Below are 23,791 nucleotides of genomic sequence, written 5' to 3'. Positions count from 1 at the left end.
TAAACAATTGGAAGCACCCACCTCAAAGCAAAAATTCAAGTATTCAAGATGCTCCTGAGGAACATGGTGCAGAATATCTTTTCTCTAATAATCTTAATGAAAGTCAATTCATTGAAGATGATGCAGATCTATACTGAGAATATCACAAAGAGTGATCATACTTCAGTCAATAAGACTTCATTTTCAGCAAGGCCTCAGCATGTCAAAGAAACTCACACCACCTCCAGTATCAAAATCAAGTGCTCAGTTTACTATGTGAGTCTCTAATCCATCAGTATTCTGCAATCATTATTTCCAGTGATGTCCAAAATAAACCGGTCAAATTCTGAAATAAATGACAAACCACTTGTCAAGCCATTTAAAAGACTCAACGAAAAGTTTTAAAGTGGTTCCAGCTAATGAGGCATCTGGATGTTCTTAGATGTGATTTTCACTTGACTAGATTTATACCAGGAGGAAGTGAGGACTGCAGATGCTGGAGATCAGTGTCAAAAAGTGTGGCCCTGGAAAAGCACAGCAGGTCAGGCAGCATCCGAGGAACAGGAGAATCGATGTTTCGGGCATAAGCCCTTCATCAGGGAAGTTGTGGGGAGAAACGGGCTGAGACATAAATAGGAGGGTTGGGGTGGGGCTGTGGGGAAGGTAGCTGAGAAGGCAATAGGTCAATGCAGGTGGCAGGTGATGGTGATAGGGGAAAGCTGGTCAGAGGGGAAGGTGGAGTGAAAAGGTGGGAAGGAAGATGGACAAGTAGGCCAGTTTTATACCAGTCAATCCAAATTAAACTCTGAGCCGCTGTTTCAGTGTGTTTCATTGTATTGCTACTGAATATCAGATTGGATATTTTACAATCTTTACCATTGACATGCACCACTCAGGCAGAGTCAGTGAAATGAGAGCATTTATCACCTTTGGCGAACCTTCAGCTATCTGTACCCCTCTCCACCCCTAAAACACATAGAAAAAGATTATTAACTTTCAAAATTAATTACTCACAGGTAACATTGTCCTGCCTGTTGTTCAGTGGCACCACAGTCCCTTACCACTGTTCACCAGAGTAACTGCTATACTCCACACGTCTCACGAGATACCACAAAATCTTTATGATAGGTTGAAAATGTGGAACTGATATTTTTGATTAAACAACATTTGATTATTTCCTTTGTGCTGAATAGACAAACAGCATAAAGAGTTAAAACAAAATAACATTTTTGCAGACATTGAGATAATAATGTTATAGCTAGAATATCAATATTGAAATATATTACACGACATTAACATCCAGGTAAATGCATATATATTGGCAGCTCTGTACACCACAACTTTTAATATAGTGGTTAAGCTAAATTATAGTACACAGCGTTAATTGTCATTTAATAGGAAATCTAAAATACAGTATCAAATTGCCACATTCTATCAGTACTGTACCAAGATAGTAACCATTCAAAATAGAAAAGCATTCTTTAATGTTATAAGTTTACAAATATTGTGAGTTGCTAAACTTTGAATATTTTGTCAAAAACTTAATTTTAAATATTTCCATTTCATTTCTGTATGTTATTAAATCCAGTAGCACTGTTCTCTCCTGTTCTGAAATATTTCACTCTCTCTCCTCAGTCCCCTTCTACTCCATTACATCATGGAAGAGAAATAAAATACTCAATTGAGTTTAGCAACAAAGACAATCAAAAAGCTAATTCCAGACAGTGCAAATTATTAGCAATGAGACTATTGTAGAATTAAAATTAGAATTAGGTTTTATTGCCACGCATATGTAATCTGCATTACATTAACTGCTTTTCAAAAGTGCATTGACTGTGATTGCAAGATGCCTCAATATGTATTTAAATATGGGATAAAAATCACAAAGTGCTGGAGAAACTCAGCAGGCCTGGTAGTATTTGCGGAGAAAGAAACAGAGTCAGTACTTTGCTTATGCAGAAATCTTATCAGACTCGAAATGTGAACTCTGTTTCTTTCTCAATGCTGTCAAACATCCCGAGTTTCTTCAGAATTTTGTTTTTAGTTCAGATCTCTAGCATCTATGGTAGTTTGTTTTATCTAATCAAAGGAGGCTGACACAATAATGCATGCTGACAATGACCACGCTGGATAGCCCAGCTGATGCCACAACTCATTTTGAAAGACTATTGAAGTAGGATCAAAATAAAGTAATACTGCTATTTCTAAAAGGAAAAATAGCTAGAGCAGTGATCACAATCCCTTCCTTTTAGTATGAATTACCTAATGCATTGAAATGTAGAAACATGTTTGCTGTTTGTTCATTGATAGAAATCCAGTCAACTTTCAATTCTTCTTTTTAACAAAGGCTGACAGTATTTTGTCATCATTCCAGCCCAAACCTTTGCCACCCTAGACAACCGTTAGTTCAAGTTGGTTCTTATAGTCAAGAGTGCGGTGCTGGAAAAGCATCCGAGGAGCAGGAAAATTGACATTTCAGGCAAAAGCCCTTCATCAGGAATGAGGGGGTGGAGAGATAAATGGGAGGCGGGGTGGGGCTGGGGGAAAGTTAGCTGAGACTGCAATAGTTAGGTGGAGATGGGGGTAATGGTAATAGATCGGACAGGAGGGTGGAGCAGATCGGTGGGAAGGAAGATGGACAGGTGGGACAGGTCATGAGGACGGTGCTGAGCTGGAATGTTGGAACTGGGATAAAGTGGGGGGAGGGAAAATGAGGAAACTGGTGAAATACACATCAACACCATGGAGTTGGAGGGCCCCGAGCGGAAGATGACACGCTCTTCCTTCAGGCATCAGGTGGAAAGGGAGTGGCGATGGAGGAGCCCCAGGACCTGCATGTCCTAGGTGGAGTAGGAGGGGGAGTTGAAGTTATTGAGCACGGGGGGTGGGGTTGCTTGGTGTGGGTGTCCTGGAGACGTTCTCTGACGTGTTCTGCGAGTAGATGTCCTGTCTCCCCAATATAGAGGAGACCACATCTGGAGCAACAGATTACAGTAAATGACATGTGTGGAGGTGCAGGTAAAACTTTGATGAATGTAGAAAGCTCCTTTGGGGGTTTGGACGGAGGTGAGGGAGGAGGTGTGAGCGCAGGTATGCCTCGGGACCCTCCGACCCCATGATATCAATGTGGATTTCACCAGTTTCCTCATATCCCCTCCCTCCATCTTATCCTAGTTTCAACCTTCCAGCTCAGCACCACTCTCATGACCTGTCCCACCTGTCCATCTTCCTTCCCACCTATCCGCTCCACCGTCCCAATTTGACCTATCACCTTTACCTCCACCTCCATCCACCTATTGCGCTCTCAGCTACCTTCCTCCAAGCCCCATCCCCCTCCCATTTATCTCTCCACCCCCGAGGCTCCCAGCTTCATTCGTGATGAAGGGCTTTGCCCGAAATGTCGATTTTCCTGCTCCTTGGATGCTGCATGACCTGCTGTGTTTTTCCAGTACCACACCCTCGACTCTAATCTCCAGCATCTGCAGTACTCACTTTCGCCAAGCTGGTGCTTATGCTAACTCTGTCCTGAGGTTTATTGAGAAAGCATACAGAGAAATCTTCATAATTAATATTGTAAAGATTTGTTGATTTACATCTTATTATTGATAACCTATATTCAAAGACAAATACTCATGTTAATTGTGTATTATGAGTATTATTCTATTTTACAGATAATCATATTCATCAACTTCCATCAGCATGACTCAAAAACCAGGGCAGTGAGTATGAATCATTTCATTCTGAAAACTGCCTTCAGCTTTTACCTTTACAAGCTCCAATTCAGATGCGTTGATATTGGATCAAAATGAATGAACAAAGGTGGAATTACAACAAGCAACATCCCCAAACTCCCCATGACACCCCAATTCCCAAACGCATCATGACCTCATGCCCCCTGGTTTTGCGAGGGTGACAGAATTGAACTATTCAAATGAGGACCTGGATTAAAAATGGCCCGGATTAAAGAGTCTACTGAGATATCCCTTCCAAGACCCTGTCCACCCTAAAACACACCCCAAATTAAAAATGACACTTACCAACTGAATGACTCAAGATTTGGCCAACTTGTGTAATGTTCTACGTGGTGCCCCCTAGAGGGATATTCTTCACAGTGGCATAATGTGACACACATTTCTGCTAAATTAACCTCAGTTGGAGTTTTCACATATTCCATTTCCGTGTTGGTACCCTGTGAGCGACTGTGCCTTTTGCTCTGTGAACCAATATTATAGTTCAAGTTCAGGATCCCCAGCATATAAATCAGAGATGAGGAGAAATCCCTTGACTTTGAGGGTGGTCAGTATGTGGAATTCTTTACCGCAAAGGGCTTTGGAAACTCAATCATATTCAAGATAGAAAACTCAGATTTCTGTATATTGATAGCATCTTGTGAGAGGGAAATAGTGGGGGAAAATAGCGTCAAGGTTGATGATCAGCCATGATCTCACTGAATGGTGAAACAGGGTTAAGAGGTGGAAGAGCATACTCCTGCACCTATTTCCTATGTCCCGATGAAGCATTGATATAGTATATGGAACTATCATCAGATTACATCATAATATGGAGGGCTTCATATGATTCTGATCACCAAATCAGAGAAAAAAATATTTTTACTCTTAGGAAGGACCAGAGGGAAATGACAATCGTATTCCTAGCTGCCAAACTTTTAAGTCACATGGAAAGATCAAGTAAACTAGCTGATGTTTTTCTTGGGAATATATATTTGGGATTGAATTTTTTGGCTGGTTAACAGACCATTATAATGAGAATTGATAGTCTATTTGCCAATTAAACTCTTCAACTTACGGAATATTTAAACAACTCCTCTTTTTATTGCAAGAGGCACACCTGTCACATTAATGTACAGTTAGAAAGTATGTACTACATTGGGTAATTCTTTACTTTTCAATTTCCAGAGTTTTCAAAAAGACAAGCCCCAATGCCAAGGTTAGTATCTTCAGGCACTTGTCTGAGAATCTGATTGACTGTTCATTTAATCTTTTGTCATGATATCACTGTTGGACATTTTTAATTTCACTGTTCCATTTGTACCTCTTTCCTTTTTGGTTACCTGTAATTCTATTATTTCTCTCCCAGCAGGAAGGCTTTGAGGTAGTTTTGACTTCTGTGATAAGTGTAGTGTTGGAGATTGATTTACAGCCTTGTATGAAATATTCTATCAACAGCTCTCACTTTATCTGGGAAAGCGAGACTTTGTAGATCATGTCGACACTGTGGACCCAGTTGGTAAGTACCTTAAGAACGACCATCTATGAATCAGAAGTGATGGTGTACAGTATGACTGTGTGTGTATCCCCTCTGCCTATGCAATGCACATAGCAAAGTGTTTATGAGTAAGCACTTGTAAAGTTCTAATAGATCAAATATCTTTCCATTCAGTCTTTTTCAATGGAAGTTTCAAGTTCCCTCTGTAAACTAGTGAATAAGTGATAATTGAAAACTAGAAATATTCTGGGTTCAATCTCTGTTCACAGCCACAGTGGTAATAAGACTTCACAAGTGGAATTTATTCCTGCCTGGACAATGAGGGTGAGAGTTGATCAGAATCCAATTATTGTCCTCTTTTGAAGTACAGATAGCAGTAGTCACCACAGTCCCAGAAGACTATAGGGCTACTTCTCCTTTAGAGAGAGATAATTGGAGGGTACCTGATGGTCATCATGTCTCAGGTGAAAATCAAGGTCAAGAGGCATAGTGACCTCAGCTACTGTGATTTGGAGATGGCGGTGTTGGACTGGTGTTGTGTGATTTTTAACTCAGCTACTGTGGGAATTGAACCCACATGGATGATGTCACTCTCTCTTACAAACTAGCCATCCAGCCAAATGAGCTAACAGACTCCCATCACGTGAATACTGGATGGCTGAAGGACCAAGTTGGCTTTGAAACCATAAGCAGTTGAATGTTCTGCTTGTTATCGTTTCTAAGATAGTATGAGCAGTGTGCAAAAGGGTTAGTGAAAACCCATCTTAAGTTCTCATCTTCAAGGTAGGTGGAAGAGAATAAGAAAAGAAGGGAAGATTGCCAGTGGCAAGACAAGCGTGTTTCAAGTCTAACTCAGAATCTAGAAAGTTGGAATAAAAACCTCCTCTATTAAATGTATGTTAAAAAAACAAAATTACAATTATTTCACCCCTGTTTCTAGTAAATGAATATATATTCTGCAACATTATTCCCATTAACGTGACCACTGCAGAAATTAACAGAAGTTCTATCGATTCTGAGGTGGAGTGAGTTTTTTTGGATTATAACTTATGCAGGAGAATTCAGCGCTCTTTGAATTGGGGATTAAGAAGGTGTTGTATTGAAAGGTATAATAACTGTCTGGTTAAAGTGCTCCAGCTTTATGCATATGCAATACAAATGCATTAACCTCACCAGTCTGGAAAGGTGTAATTTGGGTGATGGGCTTTCTTGCGTAGAACTGTGTGTCAGCTACTTTGAAAAGAAAACTTTTGTTTCTAATAAGCTTGTTGTCTCATGCTATTTTAAAATATTGTGATGCTGAGGAAAAAAATTGCTTTATTTGTGTCCATGGAAGGTTGATGATTAAGGATAAGGACACTAACATATTCTTCTGACTTCTTCTGTGTGAGATCAAATATATAATCAGCTAACTCACATGTGGAAGTTACTATTACTGCATGATTGTATTTCCAGATAAATTAGTGCTGCACCACCTTATTCTGTAACTCCTGAAGTGGATTGAGAAGGTGCTCAACAGAGGTTGTCCAGAGTTAAAGTGGGCATGAGGTAGATATTTGCAAAATCTAAGAATCCCTACAGTGTGGAAGCAGACCATTTAGCTCATTGTGTCCACAATGACTGTCCAAAGAGCATCCAAGCCGGAGCTACCCGCACCTCCCACCTTGCCCTTTAACATTGCATTTCACATGACCAAGCCATTTAACCTGTACACCTTTTGATGGTGGGAGGAAACCGGAGCACCCAGAGGGAGAATGTACAACTTCACACAGTCACCAAAGGGTAGAATTGAACCCAGGTCCTTAGCACTGTGAGGCAGCTTTGCTGATCACTGAGCCGTCATGCTGTCCATAGGGGGCTCAACAGTTGGAGAGGAATCAAAGCCCATGATTTCCTTCCTTGGTCATAGTGGTCAGATGACCAGGGTTTGCTGGGACAGCCCTGTGGCTTGCATGGAATGCCCCAGACTCCCAACACTACCCTCAAAAATATCCAAAATGTCATGGATTCCAACTTTTTCCTACTTGGAAAATTCTTTGAATGGGGTCAACGGGAAAAATACAGCATTAGATCCTAATGCTTCTTGAATGTAAGTTGAGATAAGATGCAGCAGGGCTTGGGGGAGGCACCATGGGGTGACTGACAGCTGATGCTGGGGAGTCAGCACCAGTAAGGCAAACCCTCCAGGAGCCCCTGTGAGAATGTGTCTATCACTGTCCTGGGGTGTGATGTTTACTGAGTCTGCTAACATCCTGGAGGTCAAAGATGGTGGAGAATGTTCAATAGATGGTACAGCTTCAAGAAAAAATGTTCAATACAGAGCCAGGAATACACCGTTCCATACTACATGGACTAATGATGTACATTTATTGGAATAGGTTCATACAGAAGAGTGTTATAAGCATCAACCATTATAATGATGCCATATGGACTTGTGGGCATGGACTGCATCCATGGCACCCAGTGTGGTCTCCTCTACATCGGGGATACAGGACACCTTCTTTTGGATTGTTTCAGAGAACATCTCTGTGACACCCACAACACCAACTCTACTGCCCCATGGTGAACAATTCAACTCCTCCTCCCACTTCATCAAGGGCATGCAGGTCCTGGGCCTCCTTCACCGCCAGACCATGACCATCTGATGCCTGGAGGAGGAACACCTCATATTCCACCTTGGGACCCTGCAACCACACAGGATAAATGTGGATTTGAATAGCTTCCTCATTTCCCCTCTCCTCACATTATCCCAGTCCCCAGCCTCCAACTCAGCACCACCCTTCGGACCAGTCCATCACTCCCCCCTCTGACCTATCACCTTCATCCACCTATCACTTTCCCAGCTACCTCTCCCCAGCCCCAACTCCCTTCCCATTTATCTCTCAGCCCCGACCCACAAGCCTCATTCCTGATGAAGGGCTTATGCCTGCTCCTCAGATGCTGTCTGACCTGCTGTGCTTTTCCAGCAACGCACACTCTTGACTCTCGTCTCCAGCATCTGCAGTCCTGACTTTCTCCTTTTGGGCAGAACAGCTTAAGATCTTGAAGGAGTGAGATCTAACATCTGTGGTCCTCCTCAGTCCTCTGTTAACAATGTCCACTATACCATTATAACTGGCAGTCATTGTGAACATGCAATAAACTACATCTCATGAACTACAAGAGACTCTTCTAATTAGACGAGGATATAGTTTTCTGCCTTCACACTAGACCAAACAATTCTCCTACAACATAGTGAGCTGGCATGTCCATACAATATTGTGGGTGGCAGTATGGATTTGATTTGGCTGCTTACACAAGGCTGTGAACAGTGGTGTGAGATTTTAAGATTCAACTTGAAGTCACCTGCTCATGTAACACATGAATCATCAGCAGGAAAGGCTTGATGATTTCAAAACCCAACAGAAGAAATCCTCATGGCAATCATCAACAAGGAAAAAAGCTCTAGTGAATGGGTACAAGCATGTCAGATCTGGTCGGAGACACACCATAACAGAATCGTTCACAAGTTTCTGGAAAAGGAGAATGAGTAACTGCAAAATAGAAATAGGCAGCATTAAAAGATGGTGTCTGTGGGAGGTGTCCCAATTTGGTGTTTAACAACGAGTGAACGGACATTGGAAGCTCTAACATAAAGATAAAAATCCCAAATTGGCTAAGAGACTTATTAAAAAGGTGCAAGAATTCAGCCTGAGAAAGCATCACAGCCATTTGAATGGGGAGTTGGGAGGGAGTGGGGCAGTTAGTGTGGAGCACCACAATCCATGGATGCAGAAATGGAACTGAACGGCCTTGAAAGGAACACTAATCTGAGGTCACAAATCCAGGAGTGTCACTATTTCAGTAATTAAAGCAACCATGTTGGGCAAGTGAAAAGCCTCGGCCCAGTTGGTCAAATGGAGAAAGGAAGTATTCGGAACTTTATTCAGGCCATGTAAAAGGCAGAGGACCTTTAATGAATGCAGGAATAATTTAATTAAATTGCAAGAAGCAGGAATCATTCAACAAAACTGTCATTAAAGCGGAATCATTTCTTTTAAAGATAGCAGGAGTCATAAAGTCTGTTTGTGTAAAATGCTAGAATTCTCCACTTTAGCTGTGAAGGGAGCAAATTTTCGATTTTAGCCGCAAGATAGAGTCACAGAGTTATACAGCATGGAAAAAGACCCTTCATTCACACTGACTCGACATTCCAATCTGACCTAGTTCCATTTGCCAGCATTTGGCCCATATCCCTCTACACCCATATAGATGTCTTTTAAATGTTGCAATTGTACCAGCCTTCACCAATTCCTCTGGCAGCTTGTTCCATGCATGCATCACCCTCTCTGTGAAAAAGTTAAAAAAGTTACCCCTCAGGTCTTTTTTAAAAAGAGCCAAGCCCTCACTGGTGTGCAACTTGCTGCAAAATAGACACGGGCAGAGGTTGGACAGACATAGGACCAGAATATGTTAATAAATGTGAAGTCATTCATTTCAGTAGAGATAACGGTAAAAATGACAGTTCATAGAACTTAGAACATTTAGAACATGGAACATTACAGCAGAGTACAGGCCCTTCATCCCTCGATGTTGCGCCGACCTGTCATACCAATCTGAAGCCCATTTAACCTACACTATTCCATGTACATCCATATGCTTGTCCAATGACGACTTAAATGCACTTAAAGTTGGCGAATCTACTACCATTGCAGGCAAAGCATTCCATACCCTTACTACTCTCTGAGTAAAGAAACTACCTCTGGCATCTGTCCTATATCTATACCCCTCAATTTAAAGCTATGCCCCCTCGTGCTCGCCGTCACCATTCTTGGAAAAAGGCTCTCCCTGTCCACCCTATCTAACCCTCTGATTATCTTAAATGTCTCTATTAAGTCACCTCTCAACTTTTTTCTCTCCAACGAAAACAGCCTCAAGTCCCTCAGCCTTTCCTCATAAGACCTTCCCTGCGTACCAGGCAACATCCTAGTAAATCTCCTCTGTACCCTTTCCAAAGCTTCCACATCCTTCTTATAATGCGGTGACCAGAACTGTATACCACACTCCAAGTGCAGCCGCACCAGAGCTTTGTACAGCTGTCGCATAACCTCATGGTTCCAGAACTCAATCCCTCTATTAATAAAAGCTAAAACACTATATGCCTTCTTAACAACCCTGTCAACCTGGGTGGCAACTTTCAAGGATCTGTGTACCCAGACACCGAGATCTCTCTGCTCATCTACACTACCAAGAATCTTACCATTAGCCCAGTACTTTGTATTCCGGTTACTATGACCAAAGTAAATCACCTCACACTTGTTCGCATTAAACTCCATTTTCCACCTCTTAACCCAGTTCTGCAGCTTATCTATGTCTCTCTGTAACCTACAACATCCTTCGCCACTATCCACAACTCCACTGACCTTAGTGTTGTCTGCAAATTTACTAACTCACCCTTCTACACCCTCATCCAGGTCGTTTATAAAAATGATGTACAGCAGTGGACCCAACACCGACCCTTGCGGTAGACCACTGGTAACTGGACTCCAGGATGAACATTTCCCATCAGCCACCACCCCCTGTCTTCTTTCAGTAAGCCAATTACTGATCCAAACTGCTATATCTCCCACAATCCCATTCCTCTGCATTTTGTACAATAGCCTACTGTGGGGAACCTTATCGAACACCTTGCTGAAATCCATATACACCACATCAACCGGTTTACTCTCATCTACCTGTTTGGTCACCTTCTCAAAGAACTCAATAAGGTTTGTGAGGCACGACCTACCCTTCACAAAACTGTGCTGACTATCCATAATCAAATTATTCTTTTTTAGATGATTATAAATCCTATCTCTTATAACCTTTTCCAACACTTTACCAACAACTGAAGTAAGGCTCACTGGGTCTATAATTACCTGGGGTGTCTCTACTCCCTTTCTTGAACAGGGGAACCACATTTGCTATCCTCCAGTCTTCTGGCACTATTCCCGTAGACAATGATAATGCCAAAGGCTCGGCAATCTCCTCCCTGGCTTCCCAGAGGATCCTAGGATAAATCCCATCTGGCTCAGGGGACTTATCTATTTTCATACTCTGCAGGATTTCTAATACCTCTTCCTTGTGAACCTCAATCACACCTAATCTAGTAGCCTACTTGAATGGTAAGAAATTGCAGAATGCTGCTGCGCAGAGGGACCTGGGTGTGCTTGAGCATGAATCACAGAAGGTTGGTCTGCACTTACAACAACTAATTAGGAAGGCAAATAGAATTTTGTCCTTCATTGCTAAAGGGGATGAGTTTAAAAGCATAGGGGTTATGTTGCGTCTGTATAGTGTGCTGGTGAGGCCACACCTGGAGTACTGCTTGTAGTTTTAATCTCCTTACTTGAGAAAGGACGTACTGGCACTAGAGAGGGTGCAGAGGAGGTTCACTAGGTTGATTCCAGAGTCGAGGAGGTTGGCTTAGCAGGAGACACTAAGTAAACTGGGATTGCATTCATTGGAATTTAGAAAAATGAAGGGGAATCTTATAGAAACACATAAAATTATGAAGGGAATAGATAAGGTAAATGTAGAGAGGATGTTTTCACTGGTGGGTGAAACTAGGACAAGAGAGCATAGCCTGAAAATTAGGGGGAGCAGATTTATGACTGAATTGAGAAGGAACTTCTTCACCCAGAGGGATGAGAATCTCTGGAATTCTCTGCCCAAAGAAGTGGTTGAGGCTTCCTCAGTAAATGTTTTTAAAGCTATGATAGATAATGCTTTGAACAGTAAAGGAATTAAAGGTAATGGTGAGAGGGCAGGTAAGTGGAACTGAGGCCATGAAAAGGTCAGCTATGACCTTATTGAATAGCAGAGCAGGCTCAAGGGGCCAGATCACCAACTCCTGCTCTTAGTTCTTATGTTCCTATGTTCTTATTAGCTCTGATCGCACTCAGATAGGCTGCAGTATAATCACACACAGAGGCTGGTTATTTGGACATTGTCCTGAAGATCCTTATTGCTCGTGGACCTAATTGGCAGGAGGGAAGCATCTTGAGAAGGTTAGAACAAGGCTAAGTAAACAAAGGATATGTCTTGCAAGTATTTCAGGAAATCAGTCTTTTGAATTTCTGTATCTCAGTCAGGGTAATAAATGGGCTGAAATACATGTATCTTAACAACTTTATGTTAAAGTTATACCTAAGGGAGTTCAAATCATAACTGGTGTTAGAATTCACGAAGCACAATTTTTGTTGAGTAGATTGTATTCATGTTGTTAATTTAAACAATGTGTTGATTTATTTCTTGCAGATGGCATGTTGCTGCTTGATCCAGATTATTTAAAGGACAGAAGAGGTAAGGAGTTAACAGACTTTCCATTCCATGTTTTGATTATTCAATGGAGACACTAATGTGGGCCCACCACACAACTTTCTCCCATCTCTGGTTTTCTGCTGACTCCAGTGCTCTGTTGCTGAGCTGTAAACCAGCTGTCATCGAATGTTGATGAGAAAGGTCTAATGTCCAGTTTGAATTTGGTCACTTACCTCTACTGGCAGCAAGGTAACTCTGAGAAGTAGTTTATTGATAAATTATTAGGGATTTATCTGGGAACTGAACCCATGCTTAATGAAAGCTTTCTTGAATTCACTATGACTTCTTGCGAAGTATGCAGCCACTGTGTAGAATATTAGGCAGACTCAATAGCCCAACAATATATTTGATACAATTCAAAAACTGTAGCAGACTTGTGTGCCCATCCGACATCAACTCAGTGAAGAGGCTGTGTTCTACAGAGCCAGGAAAACAAAAGTGGCACACTTAGATCCAAATTCAGACCTTCAGAACAAACATTTCAGATCTTTATAGATCACTTTTATAAATAATGTAGTATTATTACTTAGACAAAGGTAAAATTCAGTCAACAACTGCAATGAAGAAAAGTCATCAATATGCTGATTTGGGTATTCCCACGATCCCTTTGAAGGCTTTTTGCTACTCTTAGACTCTGGTTTGAAAATCTAACTCTGAGCAACTGAGGAAAAGGAGGCCATTCAGCCCTTTGAATTTGTACATGTCTCAATTAGACCAGGACTCCTTCATGTATTAACTTCATGTAGAAACAGAAACACAGAAACCAGGAGCAGAAGTAGCTCTTTGAGCCTGCTCCACTATTCAATGTGATCATGGCAACTGTTCCCAATTTCTCCCGATAACCTTTGATTCCAATGCCCCAAAAACTACATCTAACTGCATCTTTAAAACATCCAATGTTTGACCTTGATTGCTTTCTGTGGCAGAGAATTTGATAAGCGCACTGGTCTCTGGGTGAAATAAAAGTTCTCCTTACCTCAGTCCTAAATGGCCTACCCCACATCCTTAAACTATGACCCTTGGATCTGGCCTCACTGATCATCAGGAACATCCCTCTTACATTTACCCTATCCGGCCCTATTAGAATTTTATAGGTTTCTATGAGATAACCCCTCATTCTTCTGAATTCCAGTGAATATAGTCCTAACGAATCTAGTCTCTCATTGTGTGTCAGTCCTGTCATCCCAGGCACCAGTTTGGTATACATTCATTGTACTCCGTCCAAAGCCAGACCATCCTTCCTCAGATTAGGCGACCAAAACTGCACACAGTCTCAACAAGGCCCTGGATAGTTGCAGCATAGCATCCTTGCTCCTGTACTCAAATCCTCCCACCATAAGGGCCAAAATACCATTTGCCTTTTTCATTGCCTCTTGCACCTGTATGCTTATTTTCAGAGACTGGTATACAAAGACATCTGGGTATGTTGTACCCCCCCTTTTTTTAGATTAGATTCCCTACAGTGTGGAAACAGGCCCTTTGGCCCAACCAGTCCACACCGACCCTCCGAAGAGTAACCCACCCAGACCCATTTCCCTCTGACTAATGCACTTAACACTATGGGCGATTTAGCATGGCCAATTCACCTGACCTGCACATCTTTGGACTGTGGGAGGAAACTGGAGCATCCAGAGGGTACCCTACAGACACGGGGAGAATGTGCAAACTCCACACAGACAGTCACCCGAGGCTGGAATCAAACCCTGGGACCCTGGTGCTGTGAGGCAGCACTGCTAACCGCTGAGCCACTTTCTTTTCCTAATCAATTACCATTTATATAATCATCTGAATTCATATCTTTGTTACCAAAGTGGCAATGCTTATCTATATTATATGTCAACTGCCATGCATTTGTCCACAAACTTAACTAATCCAAATCACACTGAAGCTTCTTCACTCACCTCACAGTTCACCCTTCCTTTCAGCATTGTGTAGTCTGCAAACTCAGAGACATTACGTTTAGCTCCCTCATTTAAATCATTAATACACATCATGAACAAGCTGTGGTCTAAGCACTGATCCCTGTGGTACCCCAGTGGTCACTGTCAACTACATGGAAAAAGATGTGATTCTAACGAGGTCAGTCAGCTGGACCTCACACAATATGAGTTCCATGATTGGGGCTGTTAATCTGGTCCAATATGGGAGCCCTGGCTGACATGTAAAAACAGGAGTGTCAGACATCCTTTTCGATCTGAGAGCTAGCTCTTAGGGAACTGGACGAGTGTCAAAGACTCTCCACATTTAAATAAAGGATGCCTTAGTAATGGGATACTGGTCTCTGTGGAGCCATGCGTATTTGCAATTGTCTTTAAAGGAAGATTCCCAGAAGTATGCTATAATTAATAGCCATAAGGGTTTGTACCAATATAAAAGGTTTGCCTGAGAAGTTTTCAGTGAATGATGGAGAATATTTTGCAAAGTCTACCCCAGGTCACTACTTGTCTAGATGACATGGTAATAAAAGGGAAGACCAATAAAGAGCACTTCGAGAATTTGGACATAGTCCTTCGATAGCTCTCCCAGATGGTTATATGCCAAAGGGAAAAATGTGTTTCAGGCACCCCTAGTACTCTAATTAGACTACAGAGTCGACAGAATAAAGGGTAGGTAATCAAAGGTGTCCTGGTTCCCATTTCTGTACCGGAGCTTGAGCCTTTCCTTGGGCTGGTGAATTATTACCGAAAATGTATACTTAACCTGACCTCCTTCCTTTGCATCAGTTCCTGAAAAAAAAGAGGCAGCCTTGGAAATGGTCACGTAGCCAAGCCATAACTTTCAGATCAGTGAAGAAAAAGCTATCACCCTCTCAGGTGCTGGTACTCTATGACCCAAGCAAGGTTTGGTATTGACATGCGAGGCCTCTCCATAGAGCATTGCGATAGAATTATCTCATAGGTGGCCCAGTGGAGAGGAACATCCAATGTGTATGCATCCAGGACATTAGCTAATGCAGAGTGAAAATACTGATAGAGAAGGAAGGTTTGGCGGTCATATTTGGAGTCAGGAAGTTCCATGATGTCACCTTCCCCTAAAAGGCATTCTAAGATAAACAAACTTACAGATGGACCATAAAATAATAGCCAGTGTTAATCTGTATGAACCAGCACTGCCTCTCTCTCTGGTTGACAGAAACTGCTTTAGAAAAACACACCTTAAAACCTACATGTTTGATCAAGTGGTTGATCTCTTGTCCTAATATCTGAATATGTGGCTTTGTGTCCCAAATATCCTCCTTTACAGAACCACAAGCCCAATTTTACTTTGCTAATAGTACTACGTACAACCATTAAACCATGACATTTAATTCCCTATAAACATAAAAAGTATTAGTAATTCACTTGCTGAAAATGCTTTTCTTATTTCCCTGTTTAAACAGCTTATGTGATGTTGACGTGTGCATTCCGATATGGACGGGAAGATTTGGATGTCATGGGCCTTAGTTTCCGAAAAGATATTTACTGTGAGACAATCCAGGTCTATCCACCAGTTGCAGACAACAAAAAGCCACTGACTCCCCTGCAGGAGCAGCTGGCTAACAAGCTGAAAGAAAACTGCTATCCTTTCCTCTTCCAGGTATGACTGTAATGTTACCAGATGGCCTTTGTTGTTATCAAAACCGTCAGTTCTGATAGCTAACCCAGAATTATGGATTTCCTGGGCTCCCTGCTAAAATTAACCACAGGATTTTATTTCCAATATTTCCTAAAAGTTATGACCTCTCAGTTCTGGGGGGATCATTTGAATAAATCTTTTTTGAAACTTCTCCAATACTTCTTTTCTCATAATGGAGAGATCAAAATGATGATCTAATCATGCCGTGGCCAAGTTCTGAACAAGTATGATGGCAGGATCACCCAGGGAGATGAGTTGCTATGCCAACATGCATTTTTACAGGCATTTTGACATCTGGAATTATGGATTGTAATGGGAGAGGCTCCAACTCTCGTTCCACCACATCAGTGACCAGTAATCTCTCTCACTCATACCACTTGGCGTTGGCAACTGTTGGAAAGATTTAGTGGTTGATCCTTCACCTGTTGGACCACACAATGGACACACGTTCTTTGGATGTTAGACCCTTCTGTAGGACTTGAAGCCACAGCCTCTGGCTCAGGGGAAGGGACATGACCCACTGCTAATGGGAGGTGGGAAGACCCATAGAGGAGGTTTACTGAATATCCTGCAGAGTTTCCTGGTGAGGCTGCTTTGAGTGGGATTCCCAATGATAGACGACTAGATTGCCAGGAGTAGAAGGTCTGAAAGTGCAGATTCTGGACAGTTTTGGTGGTGGGGTGGTGAATGAGTCATGGCAATTTTTCATCCTGGGACCTAGATTGTGGGGGTTGTGCATACAATACGAAGAATATTAAAATGAAGCCATGCAGCCTCATTGTAATGTTGAAATGACCAACACTCACGTGACTGAATTTTCCGTCTGCCTCTTGTTCTGCCTGCCTTGAAGAAGTTTTCCTCCTCTCTCTACAAGAATCTCAGGGAGTCTCTCTCTCACTGCTGAAATGACCAACACTCACGTGACTGAATTTTCCGTCTGCCTCTTGTTCTGCCTTAGTCAAACCTGCAATTGCGATGACTTTATTTCCGTTCAGTGTTTTTTGCATTTACCCTCAGATCTAACTCTAATGTTACCTGCTTCTGGGACTTAAAACACATTCCCCTTATTTTTTGATAAATCTGTAGAATCATAGAACATTTGTAGGATTGGAGACTGTTGCAGCTCATTCTGACCTCCCTATTTTTCTTGGAGAAAGTGAGGACTGCAGATGCTGGAGATCAGAGCTGAAAATGTGTTGCTGGAAAAGCGCAGCAGGTCAGGCAGCATCCAAGGAACAGGAGAATCGACGTTTCGGGCATAAGCCCTTCTTCAGGAATGATTCCTGAAGAAGGCTTATGCCCGAAACGTCGATTCACCTGTTCCTTGGATGCTGCCTGACCTGCTGCGCTTTTCCAGCAACACATTTTCATCCCTATTTTTCTTACCAAAATGTACTAACTGATAATTATCTATACAGAAATGCATTTGCCAATCACAAGTCTAGTTTCCAAATTTACAATGCCTTCCTGTATCTCATCATAGCCCTCATGAACATTAGCCACAAACTGGCTAACACCTCACGTAACTAGCTGCTGCTGCTTATAGCTGCTTTTGCCAGGAGGTCTACTGCTTACAGTTTGTCTCATTCCTCTAACTTGCAGCATCTTTACACATCCAACATTGTTAATTTGCAGCCATTCTGTCATCCAGCTACACCTTGGTTGACCCCTCATTTTGCTGCACTCCACTTTGCATTAATACAGAGATCTTTGCAGCTCTTGAGCTCTGATTATTGAAAAGGTCACTTTTAAAAGATTAAAATACCTCAGCTTTCTACATCTGCTCTGGTTTATGTGAACACTGATCCCTTGTGATCTTACTTAAGGTCTGTTAATAAACTAAGTGTAATGAACTACTTAGAACCCTTACAGTGTGGAAACAGGCCCTTCGGCCCAGCAAGTCCACATCGACCCTCCAAAAAGTAACCCACCCAGACCCATTCCCTTATTTCTCTACATTTCCCCTGATGCACCTAACACTACAGGCAATTTAGCATGGCCAATCTACATCTTTGGATTGTGGGAGGAAACTGGAGCACCGAGAGAAAACCCACACAGACATGGGGAAAATGTACAAACTCCACACAGACTGAAGCTTGAATCGAACCCCACTGAGCCACCATGCCTTTAATATGCATGTCTTGCAGAATTGTATTACTTTCTTTAAGGAAGGCAAATTTAACTCAGTAATTCTCGATTTTTAGTGGCTCATAAGAGTTTGTTTGTAAAAATAGCATTTGCGCCTCAAGGACAATAATTTGAATGTCATTTTGAAATTTATTTTGCTTTGAAATTATTTAAATCTTTCCAGATCCCTCCAAATCTGCCATGTTCAATCACCCTGCAGCCAGGACCAGAAGATCACGGGAAGGTAAATATAAATTCTGTGAAATACCTCCTGGCTAGATAAGCACTTCCTAATTGAAAATGAAGAAACATGGATTGGGGATGAAGAATGATCTTCAAACTCCACCTGTACTAGGCAGGATGCTGACAAAGTGACTACACCTCCTCCTCAAAGTCAATGCTCTCTCTACATCCCAACCTTAATAATGTTGCACCTACTTTGACTGCATACTCCAGATGGGGCTTTGCCATAGTTCAAGGCAGCAATGACCAGATGCTTTACTGAGCTGGCTGGCAGGTCAGATCCTGGCAGATGGCTGGAGTGGGTAGGAAAGAAGTGGATGTGGAAGATAATGATTGCCCACAAAGGTTATTTCTAAGTTCAAAGCTTTTTGAGGCATCCTGAGAGGCATCCCTTTTAGGACCATCAATTAAGATTCATTAATTGTATAAACCATGTGTAGCACTCTGAGCGTCACTTTGCCCCTGAATATTAACCCTTTATTTGCATAATTTCACTGTCACCTGTTTCTGTTGCTCATTCAGTTTCAGCTCTGTGGGGAAATACCATTTGATAAATATTGTCATCCAACAGAATGGTTAAGATGCAGCAATACCCCACCCCACTTGATACTGAGCTGTTGAACACATGCCTTCCCACGTTCTAGGTGATCAACAGCTGAAAGTTGCCCTCAGCATGTCTATAAACCAGCCACAATTAGAAAAGTGCAAATAGAACAAACAGATTTAAAACAGCTTAGCTTCACCAACAGAGAACATGAGTTTATATTCCCAACAGCATCTGTACTGGAATCAAGAGCAGATCATTCCAATTGTTACCAAAATCCTCTGTCGTACAACTGAGGGAATATTGGCTGTATGCCTGTAGCTAAAGTTATAAGCCAGTGACCCAGAATGTTTTCAGTCAAGCCACATAGTCTGGACTGCATTTGAACCATCATTATTTTTTGTAGGGGCTGTTATAGACATGTAATGTTTTTGATTAGTTTCTGCTAGATTTGGAGTACAGCAAAGTTGTGTCGGAACATTCTCAACACCACTATAGAGCATCAACAGGCAAGGCAGTTGACTCAATCGTCTCCCATAATGTAACAACAGGCAGAGACAAATGTTTTTTATCCTCTCCCTTTTGCCAATTTTACTTTGCCCTGATGATATGTATTCATGCTGGGTTTCAGTTCAAAGAGTATTGATCAATCATCAACAACCTAATCCTGGTCATCTAAGACTCCTGACAACGAGGATAAGGCAGACCAGCCTGTTCCTACCCAGGCAAAAACAATGAAAGGAGCCCGCTGCCACATCAATGCCCCTACCCACCTCTTCCCACAACCACCCTCTGCCCCAAATGTAACAGAGCTTACAGTAGCTGCATCGGTCTGTACTGCCAACTACGGACTAATCCTGACAATGGAAGAGAGTCATCCTTGTCTGTGAAGGACCAACAATGAATGAGTCACTTTCCATTAGCTTTGCAACCAATAAGCCCAGATGCACACATAAGCATGCAGAATCATAGAATGGTTACAGCACAGCAAGATGACACTTTTTCTTTATTCTTTAATGCGATGTGGGCATTGCCAATGGCGCAATATTGTTACCCGTTCCTAAATGACCTTGAACTGAGAGACTTGCTAGGTCGGGGCAGTTAAGTACTGGTTTATAGATCCACTGAAGGCAACTTTCAGCTGGAGTTAAATGTAGACCGAACTGGGTAAGAATGGCATATTTCCTTCTCTGAAAGGCATTTGTGAATCATATGGTTCTAACAACCATCAATAAGTTTCATGCTCACCATGCTGGAGACAAGTTTCTAATTCCAGAATAATTAATAAAGTGAATTTAAATTCCACCACCTGTCATCATGGGATTTGAAGCCATGCCTTCAGAAATTAGCCTGGATCTTTCAAGATCACTGCACCACTACACCAGTCACATCCATTGAGGTTAAACCAGCCCAATTCAGGAGCAACTCAGCTAGTCCCATTCCCACAAGCTTTCCCAGTAACTTGATTTTTAAAAAAAATCTCTTCAGCTTCTTAACTAACCTTCTTGGAAAAACTCTGGAATGAATGGATCTCAGCCTCATACTCAGGCAGTGTAGACCAGGTTGTAAATTTGTGGTATAAGACTTTTTTTTTCACGTCTGCATTGCTTCTTATGCCAACCGCCTTAAACCAATGCCCTCTCAAGTTTGAACCTTTCATCACAAAGGATCCATGGGGGAAATGTAACACACACAAAAATGAGGGAGAAATGGAGGGATCTTCCACAGAAGTGTAATCCTTTGATGTGGACAGCTGAGCAGTAATTCACAACAAGCAACAGCACCATCTGCTGATTGGTAAATAAGGCAGCAAATATTTAATCTTTTACAAGGTTTTTTTTTGCCTGGAGGAAAGCTTTTCTTTCGGTTGAGGTGACAAAATGATAGCAGCATTGAAACCTTGTAGCCTTTACTGTTTGATAACATTCATTGATGGATAGTATTGAAAAAAAAGTTGTATTATACTTTTTATCCACCAGGATGTTCTTGCTGTTAAAATTGCATCAGTCAACTTTACAAAGTGTGCCACACTATCGAGGAGGTACGTGGCTATATTAGTACCACGTACTGGAGACATTAAAGATTTCTGTCACAAACATGGGACCTGTTGGTGACATGTACCTATATCAGCTTGAAAGACATTGGTTTTAGCTTTTGAAGAAATAGTTATATGTCGTGGGACACATTCCCAAAACTTAGCTGGAAAGCTGGCTTGCACTGCAGAGTGATGCCAACATGGCGGGTTCAATTTCTGCACTGGCTGAGGCCACTACGAAAGATTCCCCTTCTCAACTTCTCTTCTTGCCTGAAGCATGGTGACCCTCAGGTTAAACCACAACCAATCATCTCTCTCAAATGAGAGAGCAGCTCTATGGTATGGTAAGACTATGGTGATTTTACTCCCAAAAACATTGCTAAAATTCTGCCAAGTGCAAAAACACTCTAAAGTTATTTTAAATGTGTTTCCCATTATTTGGTAAGCAGTCCAGTGCAGAATAAACTAAACTCCAGGTCGAGAGCTCAGCAAACGTTGCAAGTAGCAGCACACTATCTCAAAAATAAACCTCAGTCACATGTTGCCCTATATATAGGTATCTGTAAACCAGAGCAAAGGAGCTTAGGGCTTTAGTGTCACAGAAATCTGAAAAATCTGGTTTTAAACTAAAAACACATTGACCATTCTTGCGGTAAGAACAATCCAGGTTGAAGCAGGGGAGAGGAAGCAATGAAAATTGGAGTAGTTTTTGACTTTGTGAGTTGCTAGAGCAGTTTGCACCTCTTCTCCTGAATTTCTTTTAACATTTTTGGGGAAATAATGGATAGGGAAAGATGTAGGACAAGCTTCTGACATTCTGTCATTGTTTCACACTGTCACACAAAATGAAGCTCGACACCAAAACCTCTTTAAATGCTGTCCCTTCTCAGAAATTGACCTGTTTCTGTCAATTTCTTACACTCTCTGGGGTTGGGGGCTGCAGTCAACATAATCCAAAAGTGCAGTCAATGTCCTTCCTAGGGACAAGGAAAGGCCAATGGAACCTCACATCAAATAGTATATTGACAGCCTGCCATTGATTGGTAACTTGTGTAGATTATAAACAAATGCAGAAGTTACTGGAAAAGCTCAGCGGGTCTGGCAACATCTGTGAAGAGAAATCAACATTAACGTTTCAGGTCTGGTGATCCTTCCTCAGAACTGATGGGAGCGAGGAAAATGTTAGTTTATATGCAGAAGATAGGGTGGGAAAGGGGGTAAAGAGTAAACATATAGGTAAGGATAGAGCCCAAAGAGAGAGGAGCACAGCTGGACAGACACAGGAATGGATAACAATCTGGCTGGGAGGGTGAATAGCTGTTAATGGAGACTGTTAGTGGTTAACAATAGGTGTAATGGCAGGCTATGTGATAACAAGGCCTGGTGTGTGGGGTTGCAGACTAGGACATGAGAGAGTTCAGGCCCTAAAATTATTGAACTCAATATTGAGTTCAGAGGGCTGCAGGGATCCCAAGTGGAAAACAAGGTGCTGTTCTTCCAGCTTGCACTGAGCTTAGCTGGAACACTGCAGCAAACTTGAGACAGAGATGTTGTCCAGGGAACAGAGTGGTGTATAGTTTACAGTTTGATTAACAGTGTTTGCTTAAAAGCTTAATAATTAAGGAAGGACAATGACTTTGTTAAAATTAGAAATTTAGTTTTAGTGACGTCTTTATCCCAGTGAGCTTAAACTAAAATGCATTTTACTTCTTTTACAGGCCTGTGGTGTGGACTTTGAGGTGAAAGGATTCTGCGCAGATAATCTGGAGGAAAAGATTCATAAAAGGTACAGCTACATTCCTAATTGCTAAAGTGGCAAAAACAGGCCTTTCCTTTCCACAGTGATGGTGAAAACTGGAGGGAAAGAAACCTGCAAATTGGAATGTATCTTTAAAACATCTCACAAAGTTTAAGTTAAGCGTATATGAAACCTTCAAATGACACATTGTATATTTTTGCTTGTCCTTCCTTTTCCTCATTGCCACTTAGATTTTATTCAGTATGCTAACCAGTTGCTTCTGATTTTTATGATGTCTTAAATTCTCTGTATCAGTGGTACCAAAGAGGTAAAAACAATGACTGCAGATGCTGGAAACCAGATCTAGATTAGAGTGGTGCTGGAAAAGCATAGCAGTTCAGGCAGCATCCGAGGAGCAGGAAAATCGACGTTTCGGGCAAAAGCCCTTCATCAGGAATATCTTTCGGGCAAAAGCCCTTCATCAGGTATTCCTGATGAAGGGTTTTTGTCCGAAACGTCGATTTTCCTGCTCCTCGGATGCTGCCTGAACTGCTGTGCTTTTCCAGCACCACTCTAATCCCAATCTACACCAAAGGATACTTCAATGGTGAGTGAGTGCAGCTCCAACAACAGTCAAGAAGCTTGAAACCATTCAGGATAAAGCAGCCCATTTAATTGAGACCATATCCACAAACATTCACTCCCTCCACCACCAACACTCAGATACACCTCAGAAATTCACCAAGGCCCCTTGGGCAGCACCTTCAAAACCCATGACCTCTACCTTCTAAAAAGATAAGGGCAGTGCATATCATTACCACTTGCAAGCTTCTCCTCCAAGTCATTCACTGTCCTGACTTAGGTATATATTGCCATTCTTACATTGTCTCTAGAGTAAATCCTGGAACTCTTTCTGTAATGGTACTGTGTGTATACCTTCAGC

At 41.9% G+C, this 23,791-nt stretch overlaps 1 protein-coding gene across 3 annotated transcripts in view; it reads left to right on the top strand.

The window, feature by feature from the left end:
• The window catches only part of LOC122557386 (beta-arrestin-1-like), a 69,268-nt gene that overhangs the window by 13,696 nt on the left and 31,781 nt on the right, over nucleotides 1-23,791 (top strand). For 2 of the 3 annotated variants that reach the window (XM_043705043.1, XM_043705044.1), the window contains exons 2-8: nucleotides 3,651-3,698; nucleotides 4,896-4,926; nucleotides 5,166-5,226; nucleotides 12,484-12,528; nucleotides 15,926-16,122; nucleotides 18,473-18,532; nucleotides 22,829-22,896. In XM_043705043.1, the coding sequence (XP_043560978.1) occupies nucleotides 3,679-3,698; nucleotides 4,896-4,926; nucleotides 5,166-5,226; nucleotides 12,484-12,528; nucleotides 15,926-16,122; nucleotides 18,473-18,532; nucleotides 22,829-22,896 (482 nt within the window). In that variant the 5' untranslated portion in view covers nucleotides 3,651-3,678. The remainder of the gene's footprint in view (nucleotides 1-3,650; nucleotides 3,699-4,895; nucleotides 4,927-5,165; nucleotides 5,227-12,483; nucleotides 12,529-15,925; nucleotides 16,123-18,472; nucleotides 18,533-22,828; nucleotides 22,897-23,791) is intronic. The other variant, XM_043705045.1, reaches the window with a different exon arrangement.

This window comes from Chiloscyllium plagiosum, chromosome 15, assembly GCF_004010195.1.
Source record: "Chiloscyllium plagiosum isolate BGI_BamShark_2017 chromosome 15, ASM401019v2, whole genome shotgun sequence".
Taxonomy (NCBI): Eukaryota; Metazoa; Chordata; class Chondrichthyes; order Orectolobiformes; family Hemiscylliidae; genus Chiloscyllium; species Chiloscyllium plagiosum.
The sequence above is the reverse complement of the archived record's forward strand: the minus strand, read 5'-3'. Positions and strand labels throughout refer to the sequence as shown.